Raw genomic sequence first — 17144 nt, 5'->3', positions numbered from 1 at the left:
TAGGGCCCTAAGGCAGGGTGAGAGGAAAGCTCCTGGGGAAAAGGGAGGGATGGAGAGGAGTTAGTAGTTGGCAGGGTGTTTTGGGAGGTGTGAGGTTTGGAAGGAGCGATTGGCAGCCGGGAGATGTGAAAGAGAGAAATACAGTGATGGAAGAAGGAATTAGAGAGGATATAAGGGGCAAATTCAGAGGTTCATTCCCACTGCCGAGGAGGAAATCTGAATGAAGATGGTGTTTGGGAAGACACTGAGGGCACACTGATGCTTCACTTACACAGGAAAGAAGTTAAAGGAAGATAATTTTTATCAGAAGAGAAAAAAAAGAAATTCTTGTCCCAGATGTAAGCTCGCCCCTGCAAAACCTGCCATTAGTGGGAAATGAAATGAATTCACCCTGTAATTGGAAATGGCATTTCTCTGATAGCCCAGTGCTGACCATTCAACCGCAGATGAATGCAATAACATCACAAATATCAATTTATTTTGGAAGCAACAGTTATTTTAGGCCCCCCAAAAAAAAGTTATACCGATGATGGATGAAGGGAGACAACGTGTAATAAGCTGCACAAAGTGTGGCTGTATAGAGTGAACCTTATCAGTTTGGAAGGAATTTAAGCACTTAGACTGTTATCCTTTCTTTCAAGACAATGCAGTGATGGAAAACAGAACTCTGTCAACTTAGACAAACTTTTAATTTCACTTAAATACATCTGAAAGGTAAATTTCAGTAAATGAATCCAAATTGCTTCCTTTTCACAACACATGGTGCTGAAATACAGTACTTAACTTCATTAAAGAAAAGGCTGCTTTTCTTTAGAGGAGACCTAGACACTTTTGAAGTCTAACAGGTAAATTGTGGTCAGATGATTTCCCTCCATATGGTAGCTTTGAGCTTGAAATTTCCATCACTGGGGCCTTGTTTGTTTAAATTACTCTATCCGCCTCCCTGGTAAGGATACTGCTCGGAGAGTGCATGCCTACTGACGCTGATGGGGAGGGGGGATCACTCCCTCCTCTGGCCTGTCTCTGTGCAGCAGGGTAAGCAGTTGCCACCATTGCATTTATTTGCCCTGTGTTCAACCAAGGATGAGGATGCAGCTTCAGGACCTTTCTAACTCATTATAGTGAATGTCTCCCAGTGGGACCCCTCCAGCAGCCAGGAACAGTGGGAGCGTAGGTGTGTTGGAGTCCCATCTTCCCTCCCTTGTCACACCTCATTGCTGTTTGGGGCTTAACTGTGTTGTGTGGCCCCTTGGCTTTCATCCAACACTTCTGTCTACCATTTCCTTTGCTGTTCTCCTGGCAGGATTTTCTTCTCAGGAAACTTTCATGATCACAGTTCCTATCAGGGACTGCCCCCAGTCTGTAGTCTCCATGGCATCGTGGAGAAATATTTCATTCATCAGAAACATACTTTCATCAGAAAAATCTCATGGTTTGACAGCTTGAGTACAAGACCCTTCTGTCACCCTGAGTGGTCTCAAAACACTTCCTGGACAAACACTCCCTCCTGGTTCCTTGGTGGAAGCAGAACCTTTATATCTTCAACTGGCCTAAAATCTGTTCTTAGTTTGTCCATTTTTTTATGAACTCTGGTGGATATACAGTGGCCAGAAGAAGACATTTTGGACAGTGAAGCAGCGCATCAGTTGATTGCAGTGATCAGTTGAAACACTCTCCCCGTGTTTTATCCCTCACTTGACCATGCAATATCTTGCTTCTGTGAAGGCATCCTCAGCTCTTTCTGAGCAGATAGCAAAGTGTGGGGAATACTGCATTTCCCCCTTCTTAGTTTCTTACTGTTTCTATTTGATCCCCCTTTAAGATGATGGTGGTGGTGCCTCCTTTAAACCAGCAGATGCTGCTGCCACCAGATGGCTTGGTGCCTCCTTTAAACAAGCACTGAGGTTGGCAATTCTTTCATCGTGCCCTTTGCTCGGCCCCAAGTACGCAAGCCCTCCAGTAGAAGTAAAATAACAGCACGGTATAACTCAGTGCAGTATAAATAAGAGGTAAATCTCCTGACTGTAACATATGATACAGTGATGACATATCCTCCCTCCCTAGATGTTTTTTATTGAGGCTTCTTGGATTATCAGGTTGGTCAGAGTGCACAGAACGTATTAATTAAAGCTGTGAAACCTGGGCTCAGCACAAAACTCTCTCGTGCATCGCAGTAATGGATGGGAAGTCCTGATGTTCATGTCCAAAACTCTAGCATCCCCATGCTAATAGGCCTTCCCTGTCAGCTGGCTATGAGTGATAACTTCTTTCCCCTTGTAAAGTCGAAGAGTTCATTTGTTATCCTCCAGATGGGGCTGAAAAGATGTGCAGCCACACTTTCATCTGCTAGACACATAGAAAGATACGTATGTTTTACTTTGGCCTGTTGTTCTCTATAATGTGCTGCCACTGTGTGATGGAACAAACACAGATAAAGAAAAAAAAAAAAAAGCCCTTGCATATTTACTTTCACTATTACTTAAGTGTCTCCCTACCAGTATGAACAATTAATATGAAGCAGTATGCATACCCTATTTTAATGAAAGCTATAAATACCTGAAAACAAAATCATTAGAGATAAAGAACATGGAAGTCTTTTGGAAACAGAGACATAATTTATATATAGATTTCAATTTTATTTCATGAAACTAAATTCTTTATTGATACTGCATTAGGTATTTTATTTTTGTGAAATTTAAATCCATCATGAATATTAAATCCATATTTCTGAAGGCAAGCAAGAAACAAAATCGGAACACATGAAAGCTAGGATTTTTGAACAGTGAGGTATTTTTCAGCACTGGATATCCAAGAACACTTTCTGCTCCTTCATCCTCAATGCTGATTAAGATTGAAAATAAAATGCAGGATGTTTTATGGAACGTATTAAGAGGTTTCTCTTGCTTTCTTGTTTTCTTCTTTTCATATGATATGCATGGAGTACAGATAGTCCATATTACATACTTGTATCTGCCCCGCTTTGGTGTATTTCTGACTTGTGCTGAACATAGCCCTGCCATTGCTAGCTTTGTTAAGCCACCTGAGATCTGTCTGATGCAGCATGAACAGAATGTTTGCTTAGGATTCAATTTCAAGAAGGAGCAGCTGCTGAGTTATGATAATCTCTTCCTCCGTGATGCGCATCCCCACTTGTTCCGCTGTTTCTCAGCCAGCACAGTCTCATTTCCTTGCCCAGTGCCAGGCCTCCTCTTGACTTTGGACAACCAATTAACTTTTCAGTTCCATGGTTCTGCTTAAATATTCTCTTTCTCCAATACTCTTTCTATGTGCCCTTTTTAACTCTGGCTGCATGTGCTTGGCATAGGCTCTGGAGCAAGGAGTAGGAAGGGACCCCTGAGCATCTCCATCTTCATCCCCAGACCTGTGCATTCACCTCCACCTCTCTGAGTTTACCTTGCAGGAGGCTGTGATGCTCCAAACACTGCACTTTGCAGTCAGTCCGTGCCTATAAAATGTGGGCTTTTGGAGCCAACAGCCTTCAGCAGAACCTCTGTAAGATGGGGGGCACATCTCACTTGTAACTAGCATGTCTTTGCCATCTGTCATTACTGCAGACTGCAGTAAGTAGGAGGCATAGCTAGGCATCCTTCTTGGTTTTTTTAACCAGGAGGTAGATTTTCTCCATGTCATTTCATCTTCTTTGCTTTTCCTACCATTTTCACACAGATGTATGTGTGGCCAAGAACACTGTAGACCGGACAAGACAGTCAACATTGGCTTCATTTATGCTTCAATAAATTCATGGACATCATAAAGCAGTCCACACTCTTTCTGCTGATGCTTTTCCTTCTCTTGAGAACTTGGCAGCCTCGTGGGCAGTCTCTGTGATGATGACCAATGCGCAGTCTCTGTGATGACGGCCAATGCCAGGAGTGTTGGGGGCAAAGACACAATAATAAGTTGTGGTCTAGACACAATAATAAGTTGTTAGCAAAATCATTACGCTTATGCATTGGATCAATTTTTTTATTTCTTAGGCATCAGAAATGCACTTACGGTTGACATTAAGCTGGAGAAAATGTTTGTGGGTATAAAAGTAGAAGCAAGTTATTTTACCTATAGCTTGTTTCAATGTTAATATTGAGCCACCACGGTTGACTAGGTTAGACTCCTTTAAGTCTTGAGATTCCCATCCACAACTACTCAGTCATAAAAATAAGGTTTCAGGACTAGACCTGTAGTACAAAGTGTCTTCTGTGGAGTGAGGCAAAAAAGGAGGGTGCTTATTTTGCCGAAAGAGTTAACACTAAGTGAGTTTGACTGTCTTCTGTGTTAACGCAAGGCTTTTTCTCCAGCTATTTTTAGTCCATTCCAGCAGTGTATCCCACTGTGGTCTGGTATGCAAGAGCTGTGCTGTGAGGTTTGCAAACACTTGTATTTCTGTGTTGTGAGAACAGAGCGTTTGTGTGTTATTGGAGCGTGTGTTCCTTCGGTGACTGAAAGGAAGGGCAGACCGCGCGTGTGATCCATGCACATGTTTATTGTTGCCTGTGAATAACCATGTACAGCAAATGGGCTCTGGGAGAAAGCTTGTTAGCAGATGTCGTCATGGCCCTTCCAATTTATAAATATGAGCCTTGACATTTATATTTTCCATATCCAGGGCTTTCACTAGCCAGATGTTCTGAGGATTGGCTCCTTGGAGCCTTTAACTATGACTCCTCATGGCATGTTGTCTGTTGCATACACAAAAAAAAATAAAACCATATTTCTGGCTTCTATCAAACAGATAAGAAAGGAAAATGCACCGAGTACCCTCAGGTAAAGGGAATTCCTCTAAGTCTGAAATACAATTTAACACAACTCTACAAAACTCTACGTTCACTCAGCTGAAAAATAAGTTGTCTGGTTTAACAGGCAGAGAAAATTCAGTACACAGTAGCGCTTTTACCCTGCTGTTTGGGGTGGGTGAGGAGTGTGGTTTGTGTTAAATTTGCAAGGCTGACTGCAGTTGCAGATGCTGGAAGAAGCGCTGAGTGGGCCCATGCCCAGGGTGGGTTGGATTCCATAAACGCAGAAGTGGGTAGTAAAGCACCTGCGCTCCCTAAATTGCAATTCTTTGTAGAGGTGTTTTTCCTTTAGCAGGTGTTGTGTTTTCCCTATCGAGCAGGGCGATGGCCTGCCCCATATTCAGACTCCTTACTTACAGCACTGCTCAACTGACAAAATGTGGCTGTTTCCGTCTTCTTCAGAGTGAACTAAATTTCTCCTTAGGCTGGTGCAGCCAGCACTGACCCTGCAGGGAGGCTGGAACGCTGTACACATCAGGTTTGGAGGTGTTGAGGTCAGGAGCAAGACGTTTCCCCACTGCTCAGGCTGTGGAAGCAGCAGAGACCCATCCGTGCCATGGCTGCTCCTTGCACTGCACCCATCAGGGAGAAAAGTTAATAGAGTCGTCTCAAAAGCTGGGTTTGGCTTGAGGATGGGACCTCTGAAAGGACACTGCTTGCTGTGTTAATGGCTGTCTGCCTCTCTGCCCCCGGGGATATGCAGATGTGTTGACAAGATCACTTACCATATAAAAGCCAGACCAAACTTCTTCTCAAACACTGCAACCCTAAATTGGAATTATTATATATTTGAGTGATCTTCATAACTAGCAGTATCTAAGCCCCAAAAGATTGCAAATCTGCTCTTCCTCAGGGTAAAGCTCCAGACTTGGCAGAGCTAGATAAAATCCTTAAAATGTAAAAAACTTCATCTTCCAGTGAAGGCACTTGAGTTACCATAGAGAAAAATAAAAAGTCTTTAAAATTCAGTGGAAATGCAAACACACAACACTGTCAACGCTAGTCCAGAGGAAGAGGGTAAGGGATATGGGATTTATTTCTGATTCTGCTCTTCCCCTTCTGACTAGTGAGTTTCGTGCCCTGTGAAATTAAGTGAAGAAAAGTATGACAGGGAGGATGACATTACTGTTGTGGTGGGCAGTTGGTTTCTAAGAAGGGTTTAACTACAGTTATACTGTGGTAGTGGGTTTATCTGAGAAGACAGATTCATTGTAGAGACAAACAGGGGGAAATTTGATTCCCTGACACTCCCGGCAGCTTGGGCTGTGCTTCATCCTGAAAGCCCAGCAGGACCCCAAAGGTCTAGCTGCGGTCTAACTCCAGTTACTCGCTGGGATGAAGGAGAAATAGGATTTATTTAAATTCATACAGGTATAATGCTGTAAAAGCCGGGTTCCTGCAATTATGAAAATGCCAGGCCAAATTCCGATTTCACTCAGATCTCCTCTTTACAATTCCTGAATAACTTAACTGAACAAAGTCAGCATTATACCTGGGGCCAGAGCCAGTCACGTTGGAAGGCAAGGGAGCCAAGCCTGTGAGCTGCCGGGTGTCGGGGATGCCTCAAGTAGCACTGCCGTGAAGGGACGCGGTGCAGACCATGCTCACAAAAGCTCAGTTCTGCAGAGACGCTTCAGGGTCTGGGTTATGACACCCGGCAGGGAAAGCTTTTTCAGCCTTTCCAGCCCTGCAGGCCAGCAAGCAGCTTTTTATGAGCCACTGGTGGCATCTCTGGGCTTTCAGAGGGTTTGGAAGGGCTTGGGGAGAAGGAGTTTACGCTGTGGCTGGTATCACTGTAGTTGCTTCGCAAGCAGCAGAAGGAACCCAAGCCTTGTTGGCAATGCAGCAGTTTAATGTCCTTGGCATTTCTGCCTGGTAGATAATGCCCTATGAAGCTTTTTTTTTTAATTTTATTTTGAGAATGTGTCTGTTGGAAAGAAAAAGAAGCCACTGCTTTTGTTAAGTGGAACAAGCTTGAATTCAATACTGCTCCAAATAACAGGTTCAAAGATCTGACCCAACCTTATTTATTCTTACTAAAAGAGACTCTGGAAAAATACAAGCAGCAAGCAGTAAAGTGAGCCCAGTGAATTAGAGAGAAAAATGTGATACCGACTAAGCGGAGAGAAAAACTCTTACGCGGAGATGGAAAAAGAACAGGGAGAAGGAAAAATAAAATTAAAATCAAATGGAAAAATGCAGTATATTGGACATCCATTTAAGCCAGTTTATATTTTGGTTGTTCGTTCTGTTCCTTAATACATTGTACAGGCATCTTCTTAGCTGAAATAATTGTGTGTCTTAGCGAACAGTCTTGGAGAAAATACTTAATTTGACAGGATGTTTTAGGTATTACCCCACTACTGCCTATTCTAAATCATTTTAAAATCTGGAGGGGAAAGTCGATATCTTTTACAGTGTTTAACAAGAAAGTGACAAGGTCAAATATATACATCTCTATGAATGTATGTATTCCCCAAGCACATCTAAACATGCATGGCTAATTCTGTGCATCTGCAAAAAATATTTGAGCCATAGGGCCCACACAATGCCAAACAAACACTTGAGTGCACATAGGAGAGGGCAGACCAAGTCACTCTGGTTCTAATTAATTGAAAGGTTGAGCCCAAGATGTATAATATGGATTATGGCTTTGACCACCCCAAAAATGCAAATTGTTTTGCATGGGGGGCTGTATTGGTGAGAGCAGGCAGTTTGCAAAATACAGGCAAAAGATAGATATCCTGCTCATGCTTGGGATTTGGTTCAAAACCACCTGATTGCAGCACCATCAGATGAACTCTATGTGTTGTTATCATCAGGTTGCCCAAAAATCTTCACAGATTGCACCACTGGCAAGATTTTTACAATACTAAGCCCATCTGTGTGTGCACCCTTGATGTTCTTGCTTACTTTGGCTTTAAAAACTGCAATCATTATCTGTCCAAGGACCAGTGAAACAAGCAGTTGGTTATTTGAGCTGCGATGATGAGTGCCTTAATTGCGCATACAAATCAGGTACACAACCAGATGTGTGCAGTGGGTGGGGATGAGTTTGTGGATGTTTTTGAGCCCACATCACTATTTAGACTATCATGAGCACATCTTGGCTCAGATGTCTCTGCAGAACTGGTGAAACAAAGGGCTCTGAGCTATCCCTTCTTAGCAAGGGCCAGGCCCCGAGTAAAACTGGGATGCATTACCCCGTCTCTATGATTGCCTCGTCCCAGTGCAGAATCACGGGGGGATATTCTTAGGATATTAGAGAATCATCAAAGGACTTCTTAGAAGGGCAAAGGAAAGAGCTAATGTTGTCATCTCCTGCCTCGGACCACCCAGACACTCTACAACAAATCATGCGTCTTCAGCTACAGTATCTTGAATTATTGTTCACAGGGATTTTAAAGAATTTAATTTCTTTTTTTCCCCCCTCTTTTTTTCCCTTTTTTTAAAGGATGACATGTAGTTTCCTGACGGGCTGGTTTTAATAAGGTCGAAATCTTTGTTGTTGCCAAATCAGAGAGGACTATAACATCTTTAAGTCATTAGATGGGAATGGAGTAATTACTCAGAGGGTGTGCTTCAAAGGTTATTGGTTTTTACAACGTTCTGTGTTTTTACACCATTCTGAAGTTGTCTGGAAAGGAGTGATGGGCCTGATTCTGCTGCTGCCACATGTGTGGGTGTAGGATTTGTGTTTGCAGGGTTTTCCTGAAGGATTTCAGGGTGGGAGGTTGAAAAGGGCCATACACAGTCTCCTCTGGGGATGGGGGAAAGCTAAACCTGACTGCAAAGTGCAGGAGACTTTCCCACAGGCTGAAAGTTCACTTCGGAAAAGGGTCCTCAGCTTGTGCTGGAGTTGTTTCTCCCGCTCCTTCCCTACCTGTTAGCTACATCCACGTGTCCACCTTTGCACCACCTGTGGCTTGAAAGATGTTCTGCAATTTAGGATGCCCCTGTAGCATTCAGCCTCGCTGCAGGTCACTGTCACTCTGGGGCTGAATTTGTCATCGCGGAGGTATTTTGCAGGTGGCCTGAGAAATCGGGACCTGCAAATCACAGTGAGAGCCTGCAAAATGCTTCATGTTGGGTTAATGCCGGTGGTATCACACTAACGCTTCAAGGTCTTGACTCAGATGAGAGTCAGGGGAGTAATAGAAGTAAAGTGATTTAACAAGGTTTTGATGGTTCCTTGGTGGGTGACATGGGGATAAAAAAACAAATCTCCTGGCTTCCAGCCCATGGCCCATCCAGAGAGGGGGTCAAAACTGCACCAGAGGCATTTGAGCTAGATTTCAACATTGAGTCTCCTCCTGCTTACACCAGCGTGGCCTCCCTGGAGACACCAGGCCAAGTAAGCCACCTTCTCCTCTGGGATGTCAAAGCTCAGAGCCAAGACCCCAAAGAGGGGACACCAGGCCCTGCCATGCCCGTTGTTGGGGAGCTGCCATGGGACCAAAGAGGGCAGCTGCGTCCCCACCAGCCACTGCTTTTTGCACTGCAGAATCAGCAGTTCTCCTCTTCCCCACCCTGTGGCCTCATCCCAGTTTAGAAACCTGTCTTTACCAGTCGAAACCCTCACTTGGAGCTAGAGCTCAGCTGGGGTTCAGGAGACCTGAATTCCAGAGAGATATCTTCAGAAGCAGCTTGTCTTGCTACCTTAGAGACATGCCTTTGAGGGGAAAGAGTTGTCATCTTGTTACATCTTGTTCCCCACGAACTGTAGTGGGAACACAGTTGAATAGCTCCAACTATAAGGCTGCATCTGAGATAGTTACAATTAATCCCGCCCTTTAAATCCTGTTAAGGACCAGGGCATCCGAAGGACTGCCTGTGATTCTCCTTGATAGCATCTTATGCAGATGCTGCTGACAGCCTCAGGTCCTGCATGTTGAGGAAGGGATGATGCCTCACAACGCTTCCCCAGCCATCGCATCCTTACATCCTTGCAGTGTCCTGCTCACCACCACCCCACTTCCTGCGCTTGAGCACACGGTGACAGTGTGGCTCGGTGTCCTGGCATGCTCATTCATGGCTTTCTGTCCTTTCAGAGCCAATGCCTGGTGAAAATTGTGCTTCCCTTTCCCTCTTTTCCCTCAATATCCTCTTCTTTCTCCTGGAGATAAGCTGTAGCAGACATGGTTCTAACAAAGAGCAGGGCTGCACAGGGGTGGGAGGCTCACAGGTGCCCACTTCAAGGAGGGGAATTGCTCGCTGTCAGTCTCTAGAGGAACCAGAGCACAGAAATAAAGCTGGATCAGAGCTTGACATTCCTCTCAGGTGGAAAGATGGTTCCCATTCGAGTCTCATCAGAAGGAAAGCTCAGATCGACAGTGACAGGTTGATGAAATGCTCCCCATGTTGCTGCCTGACCCCTCTATCGATAGCGTGGCTGCAGCTGCCTCCCTGTGACTCTGCGGCTGTGCTGCTCCCGGAGAGGGTGGATGCTTGCAGTGTGGAGAACAGCCAAAGATCCGGGCTCCCAATAACCCCAGGAAAAAGTGAAAATAGTAGAGATAAGGCTCTTCTTTGGCTCATCGCCTGTCCTCTGTTGGCCACAAACCAGTGTGTGATATTGCTTACTCATTCAGACATGCAAAAGCAGTTTACTACACTACTGCAAATAAGTAGTGGCCTCCTCTGGACCAAAACTGGATTCCTTAATCAGATCCAGGTTGGATTATTATTTTTTTTTAATGAACTGAACCTTGCGAAAGCATGAGCCTCTTGGCCTTGATCCCGCAAAGGGCTTTAGGACGTGCTGGGTTGTAGGTATGTGAATACTAGCCTTGCTTGTGTGCTTGCTTTTAGCATCCTGCTATTCTGGGACCAGAAGACAGCATCCTGCAGGATTTATCCCTCAGGCTGCAAGAATAGTGTCCATAAGGGAGGCAGTGATGCAGAGATAGAGGAAGCTTGGGGGTAATTAAGACTATGCTGACCTAAAGAATCCCTTCCAGAGACCCATCAAATTCTAATATGAAAATTTCAGAAGATGGGACCTTCACATTCTCTTTAAGAGGTTACTCTAGTGGTCTTCACAGTTAACTCCTTGTGACTTATTTCTAGTGTGGTTTTTTTTCTGGTGTGATTTCCCCACACACACAATGTACTTTTTTTATGTCTTGGTTGAGCACTGATTCTTTTCTGTCAAATGCGTGGTCAGCCTTCTTGCCAGCCAGCTTGTTTGCATACTGCAACGAGTTGGTCCTAGCACTTTAGGTAAATGTATTTTTCAAATCTTGATTAATAAATTTTGGTGATATAAATAGGTCTGGTTAGTTCCAAGAATAATTGTCTTCACTAGCAGAACATTCTTTCTGATCACCAGAAAAATAATGTGATCAACTCCTTTCACATCTGTTCATTAAATGAAAAGGAAAAAAACTAGGGCAAAATTTGTTTGAAAAGAAACAGGAAGCATATGCTTAATATCACTTAAAAAAACCTAGGCATCATAAGGTTAACATCAAATCACAAATGCAAAACAGCCATTATTGTATTTACTCAAAAATTTTCTTTTGGATTACTAGCTCTTTAGATTTTCAATCGAAACATGCGTTTTTTTCAGGGTTCAGTCTATGCTGGCACATTGTCTTGATAAGCTTCTTTCATCAGATGCTATTGTAAGAAAGGCTGTCTGAGTCCACATTTGTTTACATTTATTAAAAATAGTTGTCATGTGTTTATATAGCTCCTTTGATCCAGAAAAATCCCCAAACACTTTGTAAGTTATGCTTAAAAGGGTCACTCCCTCCGCCCTGACCAGAAACTGTCTTGGGACCGAGGCATGGCAGCAGATTAAAAATGCATAGAAATGTCACCCTAATTCAGTCAGTCCTCACCCCCTCAGAACATCATCAGTTTTCCATGAGCTTCAGAATGGTTACTGGGACCATAGAGGCAGTTTGGACTTTGAGGGCAAAAAGTAGTGAAAAGACCATCTTGCTAGAGATTGCATATTTTTCATGCACTTTCTTTTGCTTTGATAATTAGGAAGCAGTGGTACATACACAAAGCATAAGTCTGGCAATGTATCAGCTAGACTTACTGTTTCCAGTCTGGGGCATCTCACTCCAGAGGAGACACAGATCAACAAGGCAGGGACAGAGGAGAAGAGAAGAAAGGATGGAGGGAGAGCACCTGAGGACTTGCAGAGAAAGGCGGAGGGGATCATTTGTTTAAATGAAGGAAAGCTGAGGTGACACATGGTTAAGTCTTCAAAACACGTGAAAGGCTGTTGAGAAGAGGAAAGGAATAAACCTGTCCATGGGGAAAGGAGAAGTCATGAACTTGTGATGTAGCAAGGGAGATTTGGTGGAACATTAGGCAGTAATTCTGGACTTCAGGAAGGGTGAAATGCTGGAATAGATGTCTTCAGAGACTCTGGAATGCTATCATTGTAGAGTTGGGGTTTTTTTTGAGATTGGATTAGACATAAATGTCAGGAAGGGTTTAGATCTTGTTCCTGTCTTTGGGACAGATGGGCCAGAGAGTCCCTCCTGGTCCTATCTTCCATGATTCTGCTGTGGTGTCAGATGTGGTCAGATGAGCCCTGCTTATATGGATAAACCAAATCACACTAAAAATTAGTTTGTGAGTTCCTTGCAAGCTAAACCAGAACAGAAACCCCCCCAAAGGCTTGCATGTACGTTTGTTTTATTTTTCAGTTTTAGAATGCTCCCAAATCATCACGGTGCTCCAGCTCCACCTCATGCCCCCAGCGCAGAGGACTTGAATCATGTAATTGGATTCAGTAGGGTCTGTTCACAAAGCCTCTGCCTGGGGCCCTATTTTTGGGGAAAGTTTTACACGTTCTAATGATGGTAAGACAATGTATGACTAATGTACTGATTTGAAAAACTGCCCTATTATCTGATCAAAAGTACAAGCTCATGAATATGATACCGCAGGTCATTTGGCTAAAAGATACCTGGAGTCTTCCAAATTTTTAAAACAATCCCATACACAGAAGCAAAAAATAGAGGTACGAACAGTGGAGTCAGTGGTTGTCTGTTCACCACATATCATGTGGAATGTTTTATTAAAGATATTTTTATCAGTCACAAAAGACAGAATATCCTGGGCTGGCAAGAGAAGGCGTGATAATAATTTAGATTATTATCCCTCGGATCTGTGATTCATTTTTATTATTCTCTATGTTAATTTCAGGAATGATCAAAACTTCCCTGAGGACAATGGAAAGTTTCCAGTTGAGTTCAGGGGACTGGGCTGCTGCTTTCATCCTTAGGGAAGGTCTGAGGGTCAGTGAGACCCTACGTGCATGCGTGAACGTGCTCAGAGAGAGTTTGGAGAAGTCATGTCCGGGCACCAGAGCCACCTCTAAGATTAGGTTGTAATCTAACCTGACTGTCTAGGGCCCCTCTGTAACCCCTAGGAAGAGAAAGATCCTGAGCAAGAGTAAGTACCTCCTAGAGACCTGTTCTGGAATGAGGTGAACCACCTTCTGGAGAGGTTTCTCTCCCCGTTCGCTATGATTACAAACCTGGAGGTTTTACAAAGAGTTTTGTAGCATTTGGTAAAAGGGATCATGCTCTTTAAATATCTCTAAACCGCCTTGGCAGTTGGCTAGGATGCAAGAAGTAAAGTTGCATTTAAGAAAATGTCTTATATGGATAAACTGTTATTCATTTGCTATTATCATGCTTTGTACACGTTAATGGAAGAGAACTATTCTTCTCTTGTAAAGCACTTAAGGTTTGGGTTTTTTTAAATTAACAACCCCACCCAACAGTATTTATCTTAACAAGGAAGCCTTTATAGAAATCTTTATAGAAATCTAATGTCTTGAAACCAGAAAATGACCTCACTGACTGAGGAGAAGAGTAGTAAAAAATTCCCAGGTCCTTTGATAGGAAACCCTGGGATTTTAAGTAAACCATAGGGGTTCCCCCCTACCGAAAAAAAAAAAAAAAAAAAAAAAAAAAAAAAAAAAAAAAAAAGCCTGTTTTCAAGGGAGAAAAAAAATCAACTAAAAAACAACAACAAAACATTTCTGGCAGTTGACTAGAAAATGTAAACATCATAAAGAAATGTAAAATGTTGATTTAAGGCTGCTCTAAGAATCCCTTAGAGGTAATTGGCTGATGAATGGGGCTCATGATTCTTTTACGGGTTCCCTGGCCAGCCTGGGAAAACATCTCAGACAATACATCCCTGAGGTGCAGAAAGACAGTTTGTGCAAGGCACATTTTAGCCTCACTGGAGGATCAAGCCCATAGAATGAGTCAGCAACAGGATACACCCAAACTGCAAGTCTAAATGGCATTTTGGCAATGTTTTTTAAATTTAAATTGTAAACCAGACCCTCCTTGCAGTTTAAAATTTAACTTAGGGCTAAATTTTGTAGTTCTGTAAAGTGACAAAACAGCAACCAAGAGATGAGTGCAAGCACATACCCTTACTTACCTTAGGGAAAACTGGTACAGGGGAAAAAAACCCAAAATTGTGATCCCACTGTCAGTGTTGTCAGATCTGTGCACCACAGTGTCACTCACCAGGATAAATGAGATCTGGATCAGAAGTTGGAGCACGACTGCGTTTCTGTTGAATTGCTCAGAGTGTGTAGTACCTAGTTTTGTCAGAAGTATGTATGCTTTAAAGCTGCTTTGTATTCACTGTGGGAAGGCCGTTCATCCTTGTTGTTACATATATTACAGGAGCTTGGATAGACAGTGCCTAATCCGGCATCGTTCTTGGCAGCACTAAATAAATCACTCAAAAAAAGCTGGAAAAAATTGAAAAAGGGGCATTAACTTATCCCAGATCAACTCTTTGTATTTAGTGACTGCAGTGGTTTTGATGCAATATTATAGCAGAAGCACTAAAACTATGTGTCTTGTATCATCAGTTCAAGACATAAACCAACCACTCACCATGGGAATTTAGATAACAGCTTTCTCCAGCAAGGCTTGATTTCAGAATTTTCTATTTACAGCAGTTTGTTCCTCTGGAATGAACACCGCTTCTCACTGTCAAAGACCTAATACTGGTTAGATGGATTATCTGCTCCCACGAAGCAATTCCCATGTCTTTAACTCTAGACTGCCTTTTCCTTGCATTCTAATTTGTTGCACATTAGTTAAGATCACTTCTAGCTACAGAACAACTATCCCACCCAGAAGATGTGGTGACAGTATAAAGGATGAGGGACGAAATGAAATGAATTACCCCAAAACCCGGGGTGAAGTGTCATGTGCAGGGAGTGCATATTGGTTTTGATGTTGACCCTCGTGTGTGTTTATCAGTGCCCTCTTCTGGGTGGACTCTGATCTCGCAGTTTGTGGTTGACTCAACACATTTAAAGCATCTGAGCTAAAAGCTGTCTTGTTACTGCTTAGGCAGAAAAAGACAAAAGCCTTCAGTGCTACTAAATTCTATTTCTGTGCAAGAATCTGGAGCAAGGTATTGTTCCTTTTATCTGATATTATGTAAGAAGCAGCCTTTTTCTTCCAAGGTCAGGATCTCAGATACTGTATCTAAATATTTATAGGACTGCATAGCTTCTTGCCCCATTAAAAAAATATTTGATCGACATTTTCAGTGCCTCCAAATCCCCTTTATGGAAGATTTAAAAAGTAACACAGTGAATCTGTAGGTATTAGTGTCACATCTTGTTTTCAGGGGAACTTGTCTTGTTCCTCTTCGCTCCGCAGCAGAATGCCTTGTTTTTGAGTCCAGAATCCATCTTGCGCAGTTTGCACACTCGGTTGTGCTGCTCTGTGACAAGTGGTAGATTATGGAACACCCAATAATGGATGCAATGGAAGCATTTTATAAAATGGGGATGACAAGTTAAAACTTCCAAATCAATTGTAAATGGACTTTTTTGACCTTCATTGTCATAGGAATCATGCTGAATTCCAAGCTGCAAATTCAAATCAAAGTACTAACTCAAGCCACAGTCAATAAGCAATCACACCGCTGTTGAGGCAAATATGGGGACAGGGAAACTTCACACCAAGTCTGGTTTTGGCATTGTGATTCGATCCAAAATGGCTTAAAGCCAGGAAAAGAAGCAAAGCTGCTTGGTCTCCAGTGCTCGAGGTTATCAGTTGTGTCAGGGGATCCTGAGAAATTCTTTATGGCTTGTGAAACAGGGCTTGTGGCCCCTCCAGGAGTTATTAGCTATTCCATGGTAAGTAAGACATGTCTCTGAGACATGAGAAATTTTGAGACCTTTGATGGCAAGAAGGTACCTAAGAACACAAGAATGTTATGACCATCCTGGATCAGCGCAAAGATACATCTATCACGGTCTCTGATGCTGGCCAATAATGGATGCTTCATAAAATGGGTGCAATAAGTTAGATAGATCAAGAGTGATCCCTCCTTTGGCTATATTCTACCAGCAGCCAGAAGCTGAGGGACATCCTAAATCAGAGCTGTTTCCAGATCATCACATTTATCAGCCCCTGGGGCTCTCCCTGCACGTCTAATGCATGCAAATAATAGTAAAAATTGTGAGTGTCGTTGTTGTTGCCACCACATAGAATGACAGCTCATAGTGCAGAGATAAGGGTTCTCCTGTTTAATTTCCTTCTCTTGTGTTTTGTTTTAGCACCACCACATTGCCTTCCTATATCAGGATAACCAATGGCTACATCACAGTCAAACCTCCCATTTGGATTTCAAACCGGCTGGATCAGAGACCGCGTTCAGACTTCCCATCCCAGCCTCAGCCTACGAGCTCAGCTTCAGCCAGCATTTTATGGCCATCAATAACTTCTCCTCTCTGCGCGGCCATAGCTTCTTTTCTTCTGAATCTACTGCAGCCTTCCTGACCACATTAGTATTTCGTGCAATCCCTTGGAGTAGAGAAGAGAGATAATTTATGAATGAATTGGAGGTTAAGACAACAACAGTTACAAGCTGGACCTTCTCAGTGAATCAGTAGTGCCTTCTAGCTGATTTTTGTCTCTTTGCCCAGATACATTTTGAAATTCTAAAGCTTTATTGTAACACTGACTTACATCTTCTTTTTGTAGAAGGATCTTTATTTCCCATAGTGCTATGGGGTTTTGTAAAATATACATGTTCATATACAGAAAAAAAAAAAGAAAAAGAAAAAATGTATTTATTCGACTGGTAAACTTATTTTTCTTGTTGTATATGTTAATAACATACCTATTAATCAGTAGCGATGGTGAAACAGATAAATTAATATTTTCTATATTTGTTTTCTAACTGACAACTCTGCAAATGTCTGAACTGACACCAAATGAATGGCTTCTTTGTTTCTTTAACTATTACTTTTTACAGCAACTGTCCAATAAGTACATTTCCAGTGAACTTCTTTATTTTACATTTTTT

The 17144-nt window shown here is 42.7% G+C and overlaps 1 protein-coding gene across 1 annotated transcript in view; it reads left to right on the top strand.

The window, feature by feature from the left end:
- The window catches only part of TRABD2B (TraB domain containing 2B), a 296015-nt gene extending 279136 nt beyond the window's left edge, over window positions 1-16879 (top strand). Inside the window, exon 7 of the mRNA XM_074152243.1 lies at window positions 16393-16879. Within this exon, the coding sequence (XP_074008344.1) occupies window positions 16393-16615 (223 nt within the window). The 3' untranslated portion in view covers window positions 16616-16879. The remainder of the gene's footprint in view (window positions 1-16392) is intronic.
- The last annotated feature ends 265 nt before the right edge of the window (window positions 16880-17144 follow it).

The sequence above is a fragment of the Numenius arquata genome, chromosome 8 (assembly GCF_964106895.1).
Source record: "Numenius arquata chromosome 8, bNumArq3.hap1.1, whole genome shotgun sequence".
NCBI classification, from domain to species: domain Eukaryota; kingdom Metazoa; phylum Chordata; class Aves; order Charadriiformes; family Scolopacidae; genus Numenius; species Numenius arquata.
The sequence above is the reverse complement of the archived record's forward strand: the minus strand, read 5'-3'. Positions and strand labels throughout refer to the sequence as shown.